We start from the raw sequence: 12,903 nt of genomic DNA, 5'->3' as shown, positions 1-12,903 counted from the left end.
TGTGTTTGCGTGAGTTCCTTTATTTTGAATTTAAAATAAATATAATCTTTTCCTAAAATGTAAACTGAGGTGTTAGTGCTATTCTTTCAAACAAAATATCATAAAGAACTGAACTTATTACCACACATAGCCAATGGATGTGACTTGACTAAATACATTTTGGACGTTTAAAATGTAACGTTGTCCCGATAAATGTATCATCGACAACAAATAAATTTTCAAAACTGGGACGAACACTATGTTGGAAATCAACTCTACACCACTTAACTCATAATGCACAGATTTGCTTGAAGTCTGGCCTAAATAATGGGATTTATCTAGTCTGGCACCCTTTAGTCAGTGACCTCACATTGCAACGTGAGTTCGGTATCACGTTGATTCATGAGGCTCCGCCCAGTTCTTTTCGCTACTTCACTGAACTTATCTGCCCGGTAGATTTGAAGACGAGTCGAGAAAACTGGAGACGGGTTGGCATTAGGTGAATCGAATCGGACTAGGAAATAAGAGCATCTTACGTGACATTATTTTTCTAGAAATCGATTATTCATGAAACTATGATCTACAACATTTAGACTGGCAAAAATGAGATTACGGTCTCGAACTATTGACGACCGCCCATCATTGGCAAAGTTCAACGACAACGGTCAGCGCCCCTCAACAACTCCGCGACCTCGGCGAGCTGGAAAACGGAATATAGAAAAGGTATTTGAAGATGTAGTAGTAGCCTGTTGTAATCTGTGTTAGCTATTTGTTATTTACACCCAAATCGGAAAGGCCGAACACCAGCTGTATCTGGTTAGTTATACAAACGTGAAAGCAATGGAACATATTGGCTAGCTAGCCTAGCCACATTAGCAAGCTTTGCTAAAAACAATGGAGACCACGCATGCGCTTATCGAAATGATGACGTAGATAAGCAACAAGGGCGATTTTATGAGACGAACAGGTTTAATTAAACTAGTTTAAAAAACAACTAGTATTTTAATTCCAATTCTGTATATAGGATGAGGAGACACTTGAACAAGAGTACCACTCGCCCTCCTCTTACGAAGACACCGGCACAAGGGGCCCCCCTGTTGCAAAGGGTCGCGGGAGGAAAAGGCCGGCTGTATATGCTGACAGAGAAGGTACAGATATTTAAAAAGTGTCTTGAGGCTGGAAGAGATATACCAAAACATGCTCTTCCAGGGCTGCTGTACATTGGCTGAATTGTAACGTATTCCCCTCAGACCTTGTCTTCAAGACCCCCGTCAGGGTGCAACATCACAGGGTACTATCAGAGATAGACCACCCTTCTCCTCAGAATTCTGCAGTGCGGAATATCTACACACCTATTGTACGTTTTCTCACACCTACCAAAGAAAGTAAGTAATAAAATCCCTTCCAGCCTTGCGTGCGAACGTTTTCAAAGATGGTTGCTTTAAAGCTCCTTGCTTTGATAACAAAAAAAAAACATTATAGCCAACAAATAATGGAAGGACTGTTCCAGCACCGCTGTTAGACAATGAGGCAGTTGCAGCTGGCAGTACATTCATTTCTGTATTCCACAGTTAACCATCCTCATAGAGGTTATTGTCCGGTTGTGAGGCAAGACGAATTAGGTCAGCGGTGCATGAGTGTGTGCAGTGCAGTGATACCACAGTACTGTCTTATTCTAAGACTTGTCACTCTCTGTTCAGACTCAAGGAGTCCCCGCAGTGGTGATGTGCTCATGAGTCCAGAACAATGCATGTTTGGTTTCGGCTCCATCGGCCTCCTTGAAGGAGAGGAGGACAGCGAGGATGCTTTCAGCCCGTGAGTTTTGCACCTTTTATTCTTCCGTTCTTTAAGTAAAGTACATTTATACCGAGGCTGCACCTCATTCCAGTTGTGTTGCATTTGGATATCTTGTTGCTCTGAAATACCTTCGGGATGGATCAGGTTTACTACAGGTTGTGTTTGTAGCTTTGATCGTGTCCATTTACTCCCCTCAAAGTGTCAGTCAGAGCCCTTGTATTGTGGTCGTTTTCAGTTTCGCCTTCATCAAGAACATTCCATCCAGATCCCAGCAATCCAAACCCTGCGTCCGAGACATTCCACCCAAGACAAGGAGCACGCCCCAAGCTACGCTGGTTCTAGACCTGGTATATGTTTTTGTTATTAGACTTTTGGTATGTAGTCAGTCAGATGGCTGAGCGGTTAGGGAATCGGGCTATTAATCAGAAGGTTGCCGGTTCGATTCCCAGCCGTGCAAAATGACGTTGTGTCCTTGGGCACTTCACCCTACTTGCCTCAGTAGGATGTCCCTATACTTACTGTAAGTCCTTCTGGATAAGAGCGTAAGCTAAATGTGAATGGTTCATAACTAAGAAGGACTTAAGTTGCATCGTTTTTTGCAGGTTAACAAAACACTACCTTGCTTTGGTACCTTGCAGTGCACGGGTGATGTATTTTTGGTGTTCTATGCTCATGTGATGTTTGTGTTCTTTTGTAGGATGAAACTCTCATGTATAGCTCACTCAGTGTCATAGAGGAAGCAGAATATACCTTCCACACAGCCTTCCAGGACCATGAGTACAAGGCAAGTAGGACGAATGTCTTAATCCACAACGGCAGTGTTTGGTCTTTGTTTTCCAGCAATCCCCGTAAGGGATTGTGGAGGTGTGTTGAGGAGGAGTATGTATACATTTAAAAACTTGCAACTTCTTTTATTTCAGGTCTATATGATTCTACGACCGTATGTGAAGGACTTTCTGCAGGCCATGTCAAAAGTATTTGAGGTAGGCCTCAAATTTCTTTCAAGTTCACTTCAAAAGGCTGTATCAAGATTTATAGGGTGTTGCCATGTCAACTTTAAATGTCTACTCTTGTCCCTAGATGTTTGTTTACACATCAGCAAAGAAAGAATACGCAGAAAAGATACTGGACATCTTGGACCCGCGGCGAAAATTGTTCCGGTATGACTATAATATTTTCATACATTCTCTAAAGAAAGGCTTTTTTTATAATGTAGTTATCTACATCAGACCCTGTTGGATACATTCAGTGAAAACTGTATTTCCCATTTGCTGCATTGCTGACAGTTTAGTTGGTGTTTTGTTTTGGGCTGCACACACATCTATTTAATGATGCTTATTTCTTTACCTTCTTTAGACATAGACTGTATCAAGTGGACTGTACCTGTGTCCTTGGACACTATGTGAAGGACCTGGGAGTGCTTCAGAGGGATCTGGCTAAGACTGTCGTGTTGGACAATGCTCCACACACCTACCCCTATCATGTAAGTTCATAGGTGATATTACATTTAGTCATTTAGCAGACGCTCTTATCCAGAGCGACTTACAGTAAGTACAGGGACATTCCCCCCGAGGCAAGTAGGGTGAAGTGCCTTGCCCAAGGACACAACGTCACTTTTTTGGCCTGGAATCGAACTGACAACCTTCTGATTACTAGCCCACTTCCCTAACCACTCAGCCACCTGACTCCCTACGCAACCTGATATTGCGTATCGTGAACTGTTTAACTGTCAATATTGACTTAACCGTCTCGTTTTGTAGCTGATGAACATGATTCCCATCAAGAGTTGGTCTGGGAACAAGGAGGATAAAGAACTGCAAAAGCTTATCCCATACCTGGAAAGATTGTCGGGAGCTGTAAGTTGTTAGAAATATAGATCTTTGACTTTCTGTGGATGTAAGTCACAGTCTTCTCTTCAATTAGTTGCTAGTTAAGTGCTCTTATCTGCCTTTTGTCTGTGTTTTATAGGATGATTTCCGGGCAGTTCTGAAGAGGAGAACTGACCACTTTCACAGGCTGCTCTCTGAAGACTGAGAAGAGGCTTTCATTGCCATCATCTTTTTAATCTTACACTGAGATGTATATGAATATTTCACACTAGCCTATAAGAGAAATCCGTGAAACGTTTCAAACTAGCTGTTGCTATTGTTACACTATCTTGACCATCTTGTATTTCACAGTACAGAACCCGCTTCAACCTACAATCTTCTGCTTAATATATATACAGGATCCTTTAGTGTTGTGGTGTGTCCAACAGTGGTCAACCCTAACCTTTCAGCATGCTCCCTTCCGTAGAAGTGAATGTACATGGTGTCCAAAAGACTAAAATGTCATAAATACACAATCCCTCTAATTTCAGAAATTTGCTGTCCAAAATTATTTGTATATTTTGTTTTTAGAGGAAAATAAAATGTTGTTTGAAAGTTACAATGTTTATGTAAATAAATAAAGCAACAATTACTTATGAAGTTACTTCCTGTATGTTACTTCCTGTCATTTTGATACGTTTAATGATTATGACTAGAATACACAGTGCGTTAAATTACTGATTTATTTGGTATAAGAATCTTTTTGCATGTTTAACAAGCAGCGCAATGCACCCCCCTCCCCCTCTGAGGCGAACCTCCCACCAAATGTAGTCTACAGTGAAATTCTATCCTCCTCAATTCAGTTTCTCTCGCATGTGGCAGGAGCACAAAGACTGGCATTGTCGGACTCCCATCATCTTTTACCGATCTAAAGTTCCTTTAAACCTAAAATTTGAAGCTTTTAGCAAGGCACGTTTTGGCGATATAGTTGTGATTGATTTTTAACCTGTTTCCGATTACCTGGCTGAATTACTTGCCAAACGGGAGTTCGTATGCAACTTCATGAAACTGACAATACACGTTTTAATAACAATAGCACAATAATAATCTGAATGTGCAACATACAAGGGCCCATAATGATATTGATTTATAGGAAGAACGTTGTCCTGAGCTGTCACAAGTTTTACATTTCTTAATGAGACGGCTACATTTAACAGCACAGTCCCAACCCCCCATTGTATCCGTCTCGGATTTATTTTCTCCATATGGTCTGTTTGACATGGTACCCAGAAAGTGTGTGGGCGGAGGCTAAAGCATAGTATTTTGTCCGTCTTGAAATTTGATTCAGAAGTTCAGAATACTGGAAGACAAAAGTGAGGGAAAGCTAAACCGCATTGAGGATTTTTCATCAAAAAGTGTACCTCGTCCATCCTGCATCCTGCGAAAACGGTAAATTCATTTAGTGTCTTGTTTCTCGAATTCTGCATCCTAATATGAGGTGATAGTTTTACATATATAGGTTACTAGTAGTGTGGAACTTTAGTCTGATGATCATGGCTATCTTTATCTAACAAATGATGTGCTGAATAGTCAAAACACTCGACTTTAAAATAAAACTAATTTGTATCTCCATCAATGAATCTATTTTTTTCACTGATAAACAAAACAAACTGTTTCTTGTAGTCTCATGGAAATTAGGGAAAAGGTAAGGCCTTTGAGCTAAATCGTGTGTAGAATTTTTAATTAGCCTATTTAAACTTATCGATACAAAACGGAGGACTAGATTGAACTCTTTGACACATCGTTTTAAAACCCATCACAGGTCCAACACCATGGAAACGTCCGTCTTTATTATGGGGAAACGCATAAACGATTGCTCTACGAGCGTAGGGTATTGAAGACCAGTCAGCGCAATTTAATAGGTGCTTGCGATGGATATTTTTTCTCTTTGCTTTGGATAATGTAGCCTACCTTTCTTGTTCAGAATTGCGTGTGAGTGTAAAATCAGACAACGAGCCGCCCGCCACGATTGGCGGTGCCCCAAGGGCAAACTCCAGATTGAATCCCCAGATGTTCATAACCCCAGTCTAGCTCGAAGGGGGTATATACAGGCCTGGCAAAATAGAACCTACCCAATTGAACAGGTTCCTCATTGTTTAGACACCAAACTGATTTGGTCTTACTGTAAGTTACGTTATTCACTTTCACTTTGTAGGTTTTGCGACAATGACAACGACAGGGCGTCAAGCCAACAACCCCCAAGATGTGAAGGAGATCGACATGGTGAAGGAGTCCATTAGTGACATCATTAATCAACTCCAGGACATTGACCCAGCCCGGTTGTCATTCTCCCCATTCCTCGATCTGGACACCCAGATATCCTTGGCACCGGTGTCAGACAGTCCAGAGTCTTCAGTTGAGGAGCTTCGCTCCTCTTCACACTCTGTCACAGGATCCCAGCATTCTCTGGTTCCTCTACCAGCAGGTAAACACTGTTTTAGTATTGATCGATTTTTTGTTTTAAGTGTGAGTGTTTTATGCTGAGCATGGACCAGATAACCTAATTCATGGCTGATGGATTGATTCACTTGCACTAGTTGTAGGTCATTTATAAGTTTTTCAAATAGAGTTGACTAAACACAAAATTAGAAACAAGTGACTAGTGAATTAGTGTGTTCATGAGTTGAAGAGAGATATTTGATGCTTTGAATATACCATTTGAATAATATTTGAATATGACTTGTTTTGATCAGATCCCTGTCACCAGGCTGGGCCTAGTGAGTCCCTCGCTAAAGAGCAACCAGATGAGGGGGATGATGGAGCACTGGAAGGAACTATTTCCAGTCCGATTGCTACCACGCACACTTTGGAAGACACTGTGGAAAATTGCATCAGTACGCCAAATCCAGCCTGCTCGAGAGACATTCCCAATGGAACAGATACACTGAGATGGAGTCCTGAATCCAACAATCTAGATTCCACTGTAGATGAAGGTCACCCACTGATCGACTTGCCACCAGAGAGCATTGAGATGACCATGTGGAGTTCAGACGGGCAGGGAACATGCGAGACTGCTCCCCTCGAGGTCTCAGACAGGGGACGATGTTGCTGCAGTTGCTGTACATGTTGCCAAAGTGGACGAGCTCCTGCTCTGTGCTCTGTGCTGGCCTCCCTCCTGTCTACGGCAGGGATTCTCTATGCACTCTATTTCTATGTTCCCATTGAAGTCCCTGACTGCCCTGACATGCTCAGTCGCTTGGTGTTCACACTTGGCTGCTGTGCTGTTGCTGCTATTCCAGTCTTGTTGGGTATGTCTTGGTTATTATGTTTTGGACAGACTTGAAACCCTTGAAGCCTAAACCCTGTCTGATTGATGATTTGTGTGAGAGGCTCTCTTTAATGCAGAGTTAAGAAAGAGAAATTGCAGGCTGTCTGCCCCTCCTGTCTTGGAATTTGTCTACATCCAAGTCTAAGTCTTGTTTTTAATCGTCTACTTTCTAAACCTCAAGGCAATACAAATCTATCCAGGACTCAAGGGAGGAGCATAATTTCCTCTTCTTATATATAGCTTAAAAGGGTATGAAAAAAAGCCTTTAGTTCTCAAATCTCCAGGGAGGTGTCCTAATAGGTTTTTTTTTCTTTCTGGTGAAGCATATCCAGTCATCCACCTTCAGGTTATCATGAAAGGAGACAAGGAAAAAATTGTGTTATGAATTATTTGTAAATGATCCCCATTGAATAGCTGAATCTTTACAGAAACAGGATGCTAAAGAGCCATGCTGGCAGGCTGAATCACAATAAAGCAGACCTCAGTGTTTATTTGTGGCCAAAGAGCACTGTTTCAGCTGCTGCTAACCCAGCCCTGCCTTTCCTTTCCTTGTCTAGGGATGCTGATGGGTGCTATGTGCCGATTCTGTACTGGGTCCTTGAGTTCTGTGGAAACGCTTCCCAGACGACTGGCAGTTCAGCAGCTGTTTGTCACCACATCCACAGAGCAATTGTCTCTCTACATTCTCAATCTTGTTGTTCTGGCCACTCTCCTTCCCCAAGACCAGCTGAGGGTGGTGCCTGTGTTGGCTGCCATGTTCATTCTGGGAAGGTAAGTCTCCTAAACTGTCAATGTGACGCAAGTGTTAAGATGAACAAATTGCATGCCGATACAACACTAAAATACATGTTCCCTTTCTTTTCCTCGTAGGCTACTCTACTGGTTTTCCCTTCATGTGTGTAGCTCCTGGCGAGCTTTTGGATCAGGGTTTACCGTTTTTCCTCTTCTTGCCATGGTGGCTTTTAATCTGTACTGTCTGTGTGACTTGGGCCTCAGACAGCTGCTTTTTGGGTCAGAGGACACGCTCTTTAATCAGACGACCCCTTCTTCCTGGCCGCTGGAGATGATGCAGGGTGGCAAATTGGAGAATGGCATACCCACAGATACAGACATCCTGGACACTCAGAGAGGAGTAGAATAACGTCCATATATAGAAATAGCCCATTCCTGTGGTCTGGGGTTCAGCAGAGCTACACAGAATGCCACTAACCTCTAAGACTGTAAAGGCTTAACTTGTATTTTGCTCCCATATACAGATCTTTTTATGTGGATTTATGCTTATTATCTGAAATGCAAGCCGTTTCCATCTACATTTGGAGGAAGTCTTTGGACAATGTTTTAGTAAAGAAATCTGTCAATTTAAGCTATTCCAGTGCCTATTTAATGTTTTGTGAAGTAATTTGACTAAAAAAAGCTATATTTACAAATGGATGAATATTGTTTCAAATTATTTCATATAAAACCACCGAATGTCTCATTGGTAAATTATACGGTTTATAAATGATACTGAAGAATAAAAGCAATTTTTATGGTAAACTAAAACTTTGCAGCACTTTTCTATTTGATACAAATGTATTTGGCAGGCTACAGCAGTAATTGGTCACGTTCCTCATATAGCGGCAATGCTGGTGGGTGAAGGGAATTGACTGCTTCCTGTCTGCTCTTCGGACACACTCAGCATCACCATCTCCACCCCTGTCATTGCCTCCTCTTCATTGCTGGTCCTGCTCGCCTGATTTATGGATGCATCACCAAATAAGAAAACTCTGTTCACAACCGATGTTATGATCAACATAACGGTCAGGATCACCACCGGCCCTCCAATGAAGATGCTAAGCATGGCCGCAGTCCGGTCCATGCTGATGGTCATGTTACGCCGTTGGCTCCAAGGGTAGACAGGGGGGTTACAGGTACTTAAGCGGGGATCGAAGGTAGAGTATGGAGGGCATTCCAGGCAGTCTGTGTTCCACTTGCCGAAGCAAGTGTGGCAGCTTCTGTGGCAGGGTAAGCACCTGTGGGTGCCATTTCCATCTGACTCATAGTAATGTGGTGGGCAGGCGACCAGGCAGACACTCTCAAACACAATCAGTGGATGAACACACTCTGAAACAGAGGTTACAGGAGGTACACACATTCTGAAACTAACAATTTTTCACCTCTATTTGGTTCAAAACATTGAACTATATCAGGTTTCATCTGATAAAAACCTTCCTCTGGTTGTTTTAGTTGTTAAATGCACTCAATATATGCTCATTGAAATACAGTTTATACACATTTTTGGGGTAAGTGGTCCTCCAGTCATTAACAGTACTACATCAGCACACCTGCACAGCTGCCATCAGTGTCCCTCACTGCACACTCCTGGACCATTGTCCTCTGCATGCGTTGTCCTGCCATGCGCTCAGCTGACCCATACAACTCCAGTTGGAATTTCAACAAGCGTCCTGTTAATAAGGATACAAATACTTTCAAAGGAACAGAAAGCAGTTGAAAGCAATGAGAACATTGGGTTTCAATCAGATAAAAATGAGAGAAGGCCAGTATTTATACTTCAGCCATCGATAACTTGCACCTCTAATGCACATCCACCTCAACCTGTCTAACAACCTTCTGTTTTCAACAATAACACCTACATACGTATCAATTAGCCTTTTTTAGACAAGGCTGTTCGATGTGCATGTCTTCTGCACAATTTCAGCTGAACTCAGCTTTTACTCTGTGACATTGCGCAATCTACTGTACCTTGGTCAAATAAATCTCCATTGTTTTTTATCTGCAGTATCCAGTGTCCTGATGGATTCTCATCCCAGCAGTGTGTGCTGGTGAAAGCCCAGTCAGAGAATCCTGCACTGGAGCTGTCATAAGGCCTGCATTTGAACATCAGAAAAGGTACCCAAGCAAAATATGAACACTATTAATATACACATAATAATACATTCTGTTCTTTGTCCTTGAAAGTGTACCTGATAGTGAGGAGGTTGGAGGTAGTTCCCATAGGGCTGGTAAGGGTTATGGAGAGGTCACCACGTCTGGCGGAGGTCAGGGTCAGTCGGGCCTGCAGGTGCTCTAAAGACTGAATCCAGTTCTTGGTACCGTAACAAGCTGTCTCATTCCACTTCCATGTCAGCTCCTTGCGCAGCTCACTATTGTACAGAGGTGAAATTTGACTCAACGGTAATGGAAATCTCCATGAAAATTTGACTAATTTTGTCAAAACAAAACAAACGATAAACATGAAGGAACCAAAAGTGACTGCAGCTTTCCAATAGCGAGCTGAACGAACAAGTTTATTTTCCTTACTGAGGTCTGGTAATGACATCAACAACACACTTCCTCTGAGGCTGAACTGCTCTCCATTTTCTGGCCAAGTTGACCATCTTGCCTGCATCAAGCAGCCCAAATCCATAGTAGTGGCTGACTACAAGAGTAAAGTGGGGCATGATGTCAATTTCCTGAATTCATATCTCTTACACAGTTGGGGTTATTCCCATTATACTGATATAGCACTTTGAAGTTCAATACATATTCAAATGTATCAACTGAATCTGCTGCTTCGTGTCTCACCAACTCTACCAGCTCCATTGGTCTTCCAGTCACTTGTGTTAAGCTCTGCTGGTCGAGAAGCTCTCACTACCAGGTGCTGAACATCGCGCCAGGTCAGAGTGGGGCTGAGGGCCAAAAAGTATGATATTTCCCGTTGATTCAAGGCCTCAGACAAAAACAAGTAATTAAATGACGGATGGGGGGAGGGGGGGGGGGTGGCTACTTTGCTTCCAGAGCCAGAGCAATGATCCCAGAGGCCAGAGAAGCGGAGGCAGAGGTCCCGGTGAGGTCAGAGGTACAGGTGTGGTGCAGGTTTGTGGTGACGATTCTGCGGTGGTGAAAGCTGCCGCCACTGTAGGTGGTAGTTAGGATGGCGGAGCAGGGTTCGCTGTAGAATGGCACGGTGCCTCTCTCTGTAGTGCTACCAACTGATATTGTGTATATGCTGTTGGTGTAGCCGTCACAATTACAGTTGTCAAAGTTGGTTCCCCCGTTGCCCGAGGCCCAGACATAGATGGAACCCAAGCCCCCACGGCCCTATGAAATATTAAAAGTGTTACTACAGCTGTAGTTTGGTGTCACTCTTAAGCTAAATAACACAATATAGACACAAACTACTACTACACACTACAGAGGTACAAGTAGAAGATAAATCATACTTGGCTTATGCCTCTAATAAAAGCTTCTTGCGTCAATGGACTTGGCCCTTCCACATTCTGGCCCCGGTCGTCAGGGCCCCAGCTGGAGCTGTAGATGTCAATGTGTTGCTGGTTCCAGTTTAATGACCTGGTCTCTATAAGGTCAGTGACCAATCCATCCAGCATCCTGACAGCTGGACAAAACAATGCATGAGCCGTGTTGAAGTAAGATTAAGACAGAACAACAGATTACCGGATAGGGATAATTTAATGCTTGGTATATGTGTCTCCTTGCCTCCTATTTTTGATTGGTAGGCCACCCCAACTCCACAGACACTGTTATTTGCCATAGCAGCTACAACTCCTGCGCACTGTGTTCCATGACTAGCGGTGAAAATAACAAGATTTATTTGAGATTACACCACACAAAGTTGATATACTGTGTGTCATAAACAATGATGTCAGTGTTTACCTTTTTGTCTTGGTCTTGGAGTAGTGAGTGTCAGGATACGGGTCATTATCATTCATATCATAACTAGCCTGCGGATCCTGTGGGTAAGTACACAAGATTAGATTTTTATGTAACTGTCTTTCATTCTCATTTCATGTGCTAAATAAATACATTTGAGCACTTCCTGAGTTTATGGAAAGGTTATGGTCAAAGTATGTAAATATTTTACATTAATCTCGCAAGTAACTTACATAATTTCCAGCAAGGTCTGGGTGGCTTGTCTCAAGGCCATCGTCTAATATAGACACCACCACACCTCTCCCTGTGTAGCCCTGAGCCCAGGCAGCCACCACATTCTGATTGTAGTCCTCACTCTGGAAATGGGACGTTTTCACCCAAGACAAAACATCAAAGAACATATTAATACATTGTATAGCTAAATAGAAAACATTTAAAATATATATATTTATAATAGCCTTTTTGAAATATACCAAGTACCACTGTTGACTGAAATAGGGATCCGTTGGTGGAATTATATTTCTGCTCACTCGAATCTTTCCATATTGTTGGGAATACCAAAGCACCTGATAAAGCAAACAGTATCAACATGTATAGCCTTCGTACATTTTATTTTCAGTAGTTGTAAAAAAAAAATCACCGTTGGATCCCTGTCCAGGCGCAGATTCAAATGTTGTGCATGAAATGACTTTCTTGCCACTTGCCTCTGCACCATATGGTAAAAGTTGCCATCTGGAAATATCTTTTTTCAAATGGAAAAGGAAACACAATTACTCGCCATAACCTATTTAACAACGTGATGCAAGTGATCTGGCTATTAGCTGTTGCTTACCTTTCCCAAATTTAGGAAACCATATTTCTTAGCAACATTTTCGACGTTTGCAGCATCGCCACTCACAAGAAGGGCCCAACTGTTGGTGAAGATAACCCCGGCGACACAGGGACAACACAAAAAAAATATTAAAACAATATACTTCATTATGGATACTTATTGAATTTGTGCTCTGGGATCACTGGGCAGATATGGACCACGTTAATCTGGGGGTGGGAAGTCTTCAAAGCAGTTTTGTAAAACCAAGTTTGGCTACATCGAGTTCAGTCAGTCATCATTCACTATAGCAACGGTTGGACAGCACGCGCCCAAGCCGGACAAAATATATATGCCTCTCCGACACCACACACACAAAATGTCATTCTTGTAATCACTCATAATATGACATAATGCAATATATCATGCAATTCCATGTATCTGCTGTTACCCCGGTGAGGTAATAGTTATTTACGTATGTGTAGTCTAACAGCGCTCCAAGTGGTTGACTTTGTGTTCAGACTGGTCTGAAG

General features: G+C 42.4%; 3 protein-coding genes across 3 annotated transcripts; 2 read left to right on the top strand and 1 right to left on the bottom strand.

Moving 5' to 3' along the window:
* Positions 1–432: 432 nt before the first annotated feature.
* Positions 433–4,244, top strand: ctdspl3 (CTD (carboxy-terminal domain, RNA polymerase II, polypeptide A) small phosphatase like 3). The gene is made up of 11 exons (XM_067229951.1): positions 433–702; positions 1,004–1,127; positions 1,230–1,364; positions 1,680–1,794; positions 2,012–2,123; positions 2,474–2,560; positions 2,697–2,759; positions 2,857–2,936; positions 3,133–3,259; positions 3,537–3,632; positions 3,745–4,244. Exons 1-11 carry the CDS (start codon positions 583–585, stop codon positions 3,808–3,810), a joined length of 1,125 nt encoding a protein of 374 aa, XP_067086052.1. The 5' UTR covers positions 433–582; the 3' UTR covers positions 3,811–4,244.
* Positions 4,245–4,973: 729 nt separating this feature from the next.
* Positions 4,974–8,397, top strand: LOC136936282 (transmembrane protein 79-like). Its single transcript, XM_067230062.1, has 5 exons — positions 4,974–5,033; positions 5,800–6,069; positions 6,338–6,892; positions 7,470–7,683; positions 7,783–8,397. The coding sequence occupies exons 2-5, from the start codon at positions 5,811–5,813 to the stop codon at positions 8,051–8,053; spliced, it is 1,299 nt and encodes a 432-aa protein (XP_067086163.1). The 5' UTR covers positions 4,974–5,033; positions 5,800–5,810; the 3' UTR covers positions 8,054–8,397.
* Positions 8,398–8,521: 124 nt separating this feature from the next.
* On the bottom strand, positions 8,522–12,541 carry LOC136935790 (proprotein convertase subtilisin/kexin type 4-like). The gene is made up of 14 exons (XM_067229452.1): positions 12,395–12,541; positions 12,203–12,304; positions 12,036–12,128; positions 11,796–11,918; positions 11,566–11,642; positions 11,389–11,477; positions 11,115–11,287; positions 10,679–10,992; positions 10,477–10,580; positions 10,213–10,330; positions 9,876–10,055; positions 9,655–9,779; positions 9,237–9,356; positions 8,522–9,015 (listed from the first exon to the last, which is right to left on the bottom strand). The coding sequence occupies exons 1-14, from the start codon at positions 12,539–12,541 to the stop codon at positions 8,522–8,524; spliced, it is 2,259 nt and encodes a 752-aa protein (XP_067085553.1).
* Positions 12,542–12,903: the final 362 nt, after the last annotated feature.

This window comes from Osmerus mordax, chromosome 26 (genome assembly GCF_038355195.1).
Source record: "Osmerus mordax isolate fOsmMor3 chromosome 26, fOsmMor3.pri, whole genome shotgun sequence".
Lineage (NCBI taxonomy): Eukaryota > Metazoa > Chordata > Actinopteri > Osmeriformes > Osmeridae > Osmerus > Osmerus mordax.
The sequence above is the reverse complement of the archived record's forward strand: the minus strand, read 5'-3'. Positions and strand labels throughout refer to the sequence as shown.

What these genes read in the sequence shown, in the direction of transcription:
- LOC136935790 (XM_067229452.1), bottom strand. Translation starts at nt 12,541, where the DNA reads ATGAAGTATATTGTTTTAATATTTTTTTTGTGTTGTCCCTGTGTCGCC. An exon ending in TCCAAGACCAAGACAAAAAG is followed by an intron (nt 11,478 to 11,565) that starts GTAAACACTGAC and finishes TTTCACCGCTAG; the next exon opens with TCATGGAACACAGTGCGCAG. An exon ending in GCTCTGGCTCTGGAAGCAAA is followed by an intron (nt 10,581 to 10,678) that starts GTAGCCACCCCC and finishes TTTGGCCCTCAG; the next exon opens with CCCCACTCTGACCTGGCGCG.
- LOC136936282 (XM_067230062.1), top strand. Translation starts at nt 5,811, where the DNA reads ATGACAACGACAGGGCGTCAAGCCAACAACCCCCAAGATGTGAAGGAG. An exon ending in TGCTATTCCAGTCTTGTTGG is followed by an intron (nt 6,893 to 7,469) that starts GTATGTCTTGGT and finishes TTCCTTGTCTAG; the next exon opens with GGATGCTGATGGGTGCTATG. An exon ending in GCCATGTTCATTCTGGGAAG is followed by an intron (nt 7,684 to 7,782) that starts GTAAGTCTCCTA and finishes TTTTCCTCGTAG; the next exon opens with GCTACTCTACTGGTTTTCCC.
- ctdspl3 (XM_067229951.1), top strand. Translation starts at nt 583, where the DNA reads ATGAGATTACGGTCTCGAACTATTGACGACCGCCCATCATTGGCAAAG. An exon ending in TGTATATGCTGACAGAGAAG is followed by an intron (nt 1,128 to 1,229) that starts GTACAGATATTT and finishes TATTCCCCTCAG; the next exon opens with ACCTTGTCTTCAAGACCCCC. An exon ending in CACACACCTACCCCTATCAT is followed by an intron (nt 3,260 to 3,536) that starts GTAAGTTCATAG and finishes CTCGTTTTGTAG; the next exon opens with CTGATGAACATGATTCCCAT.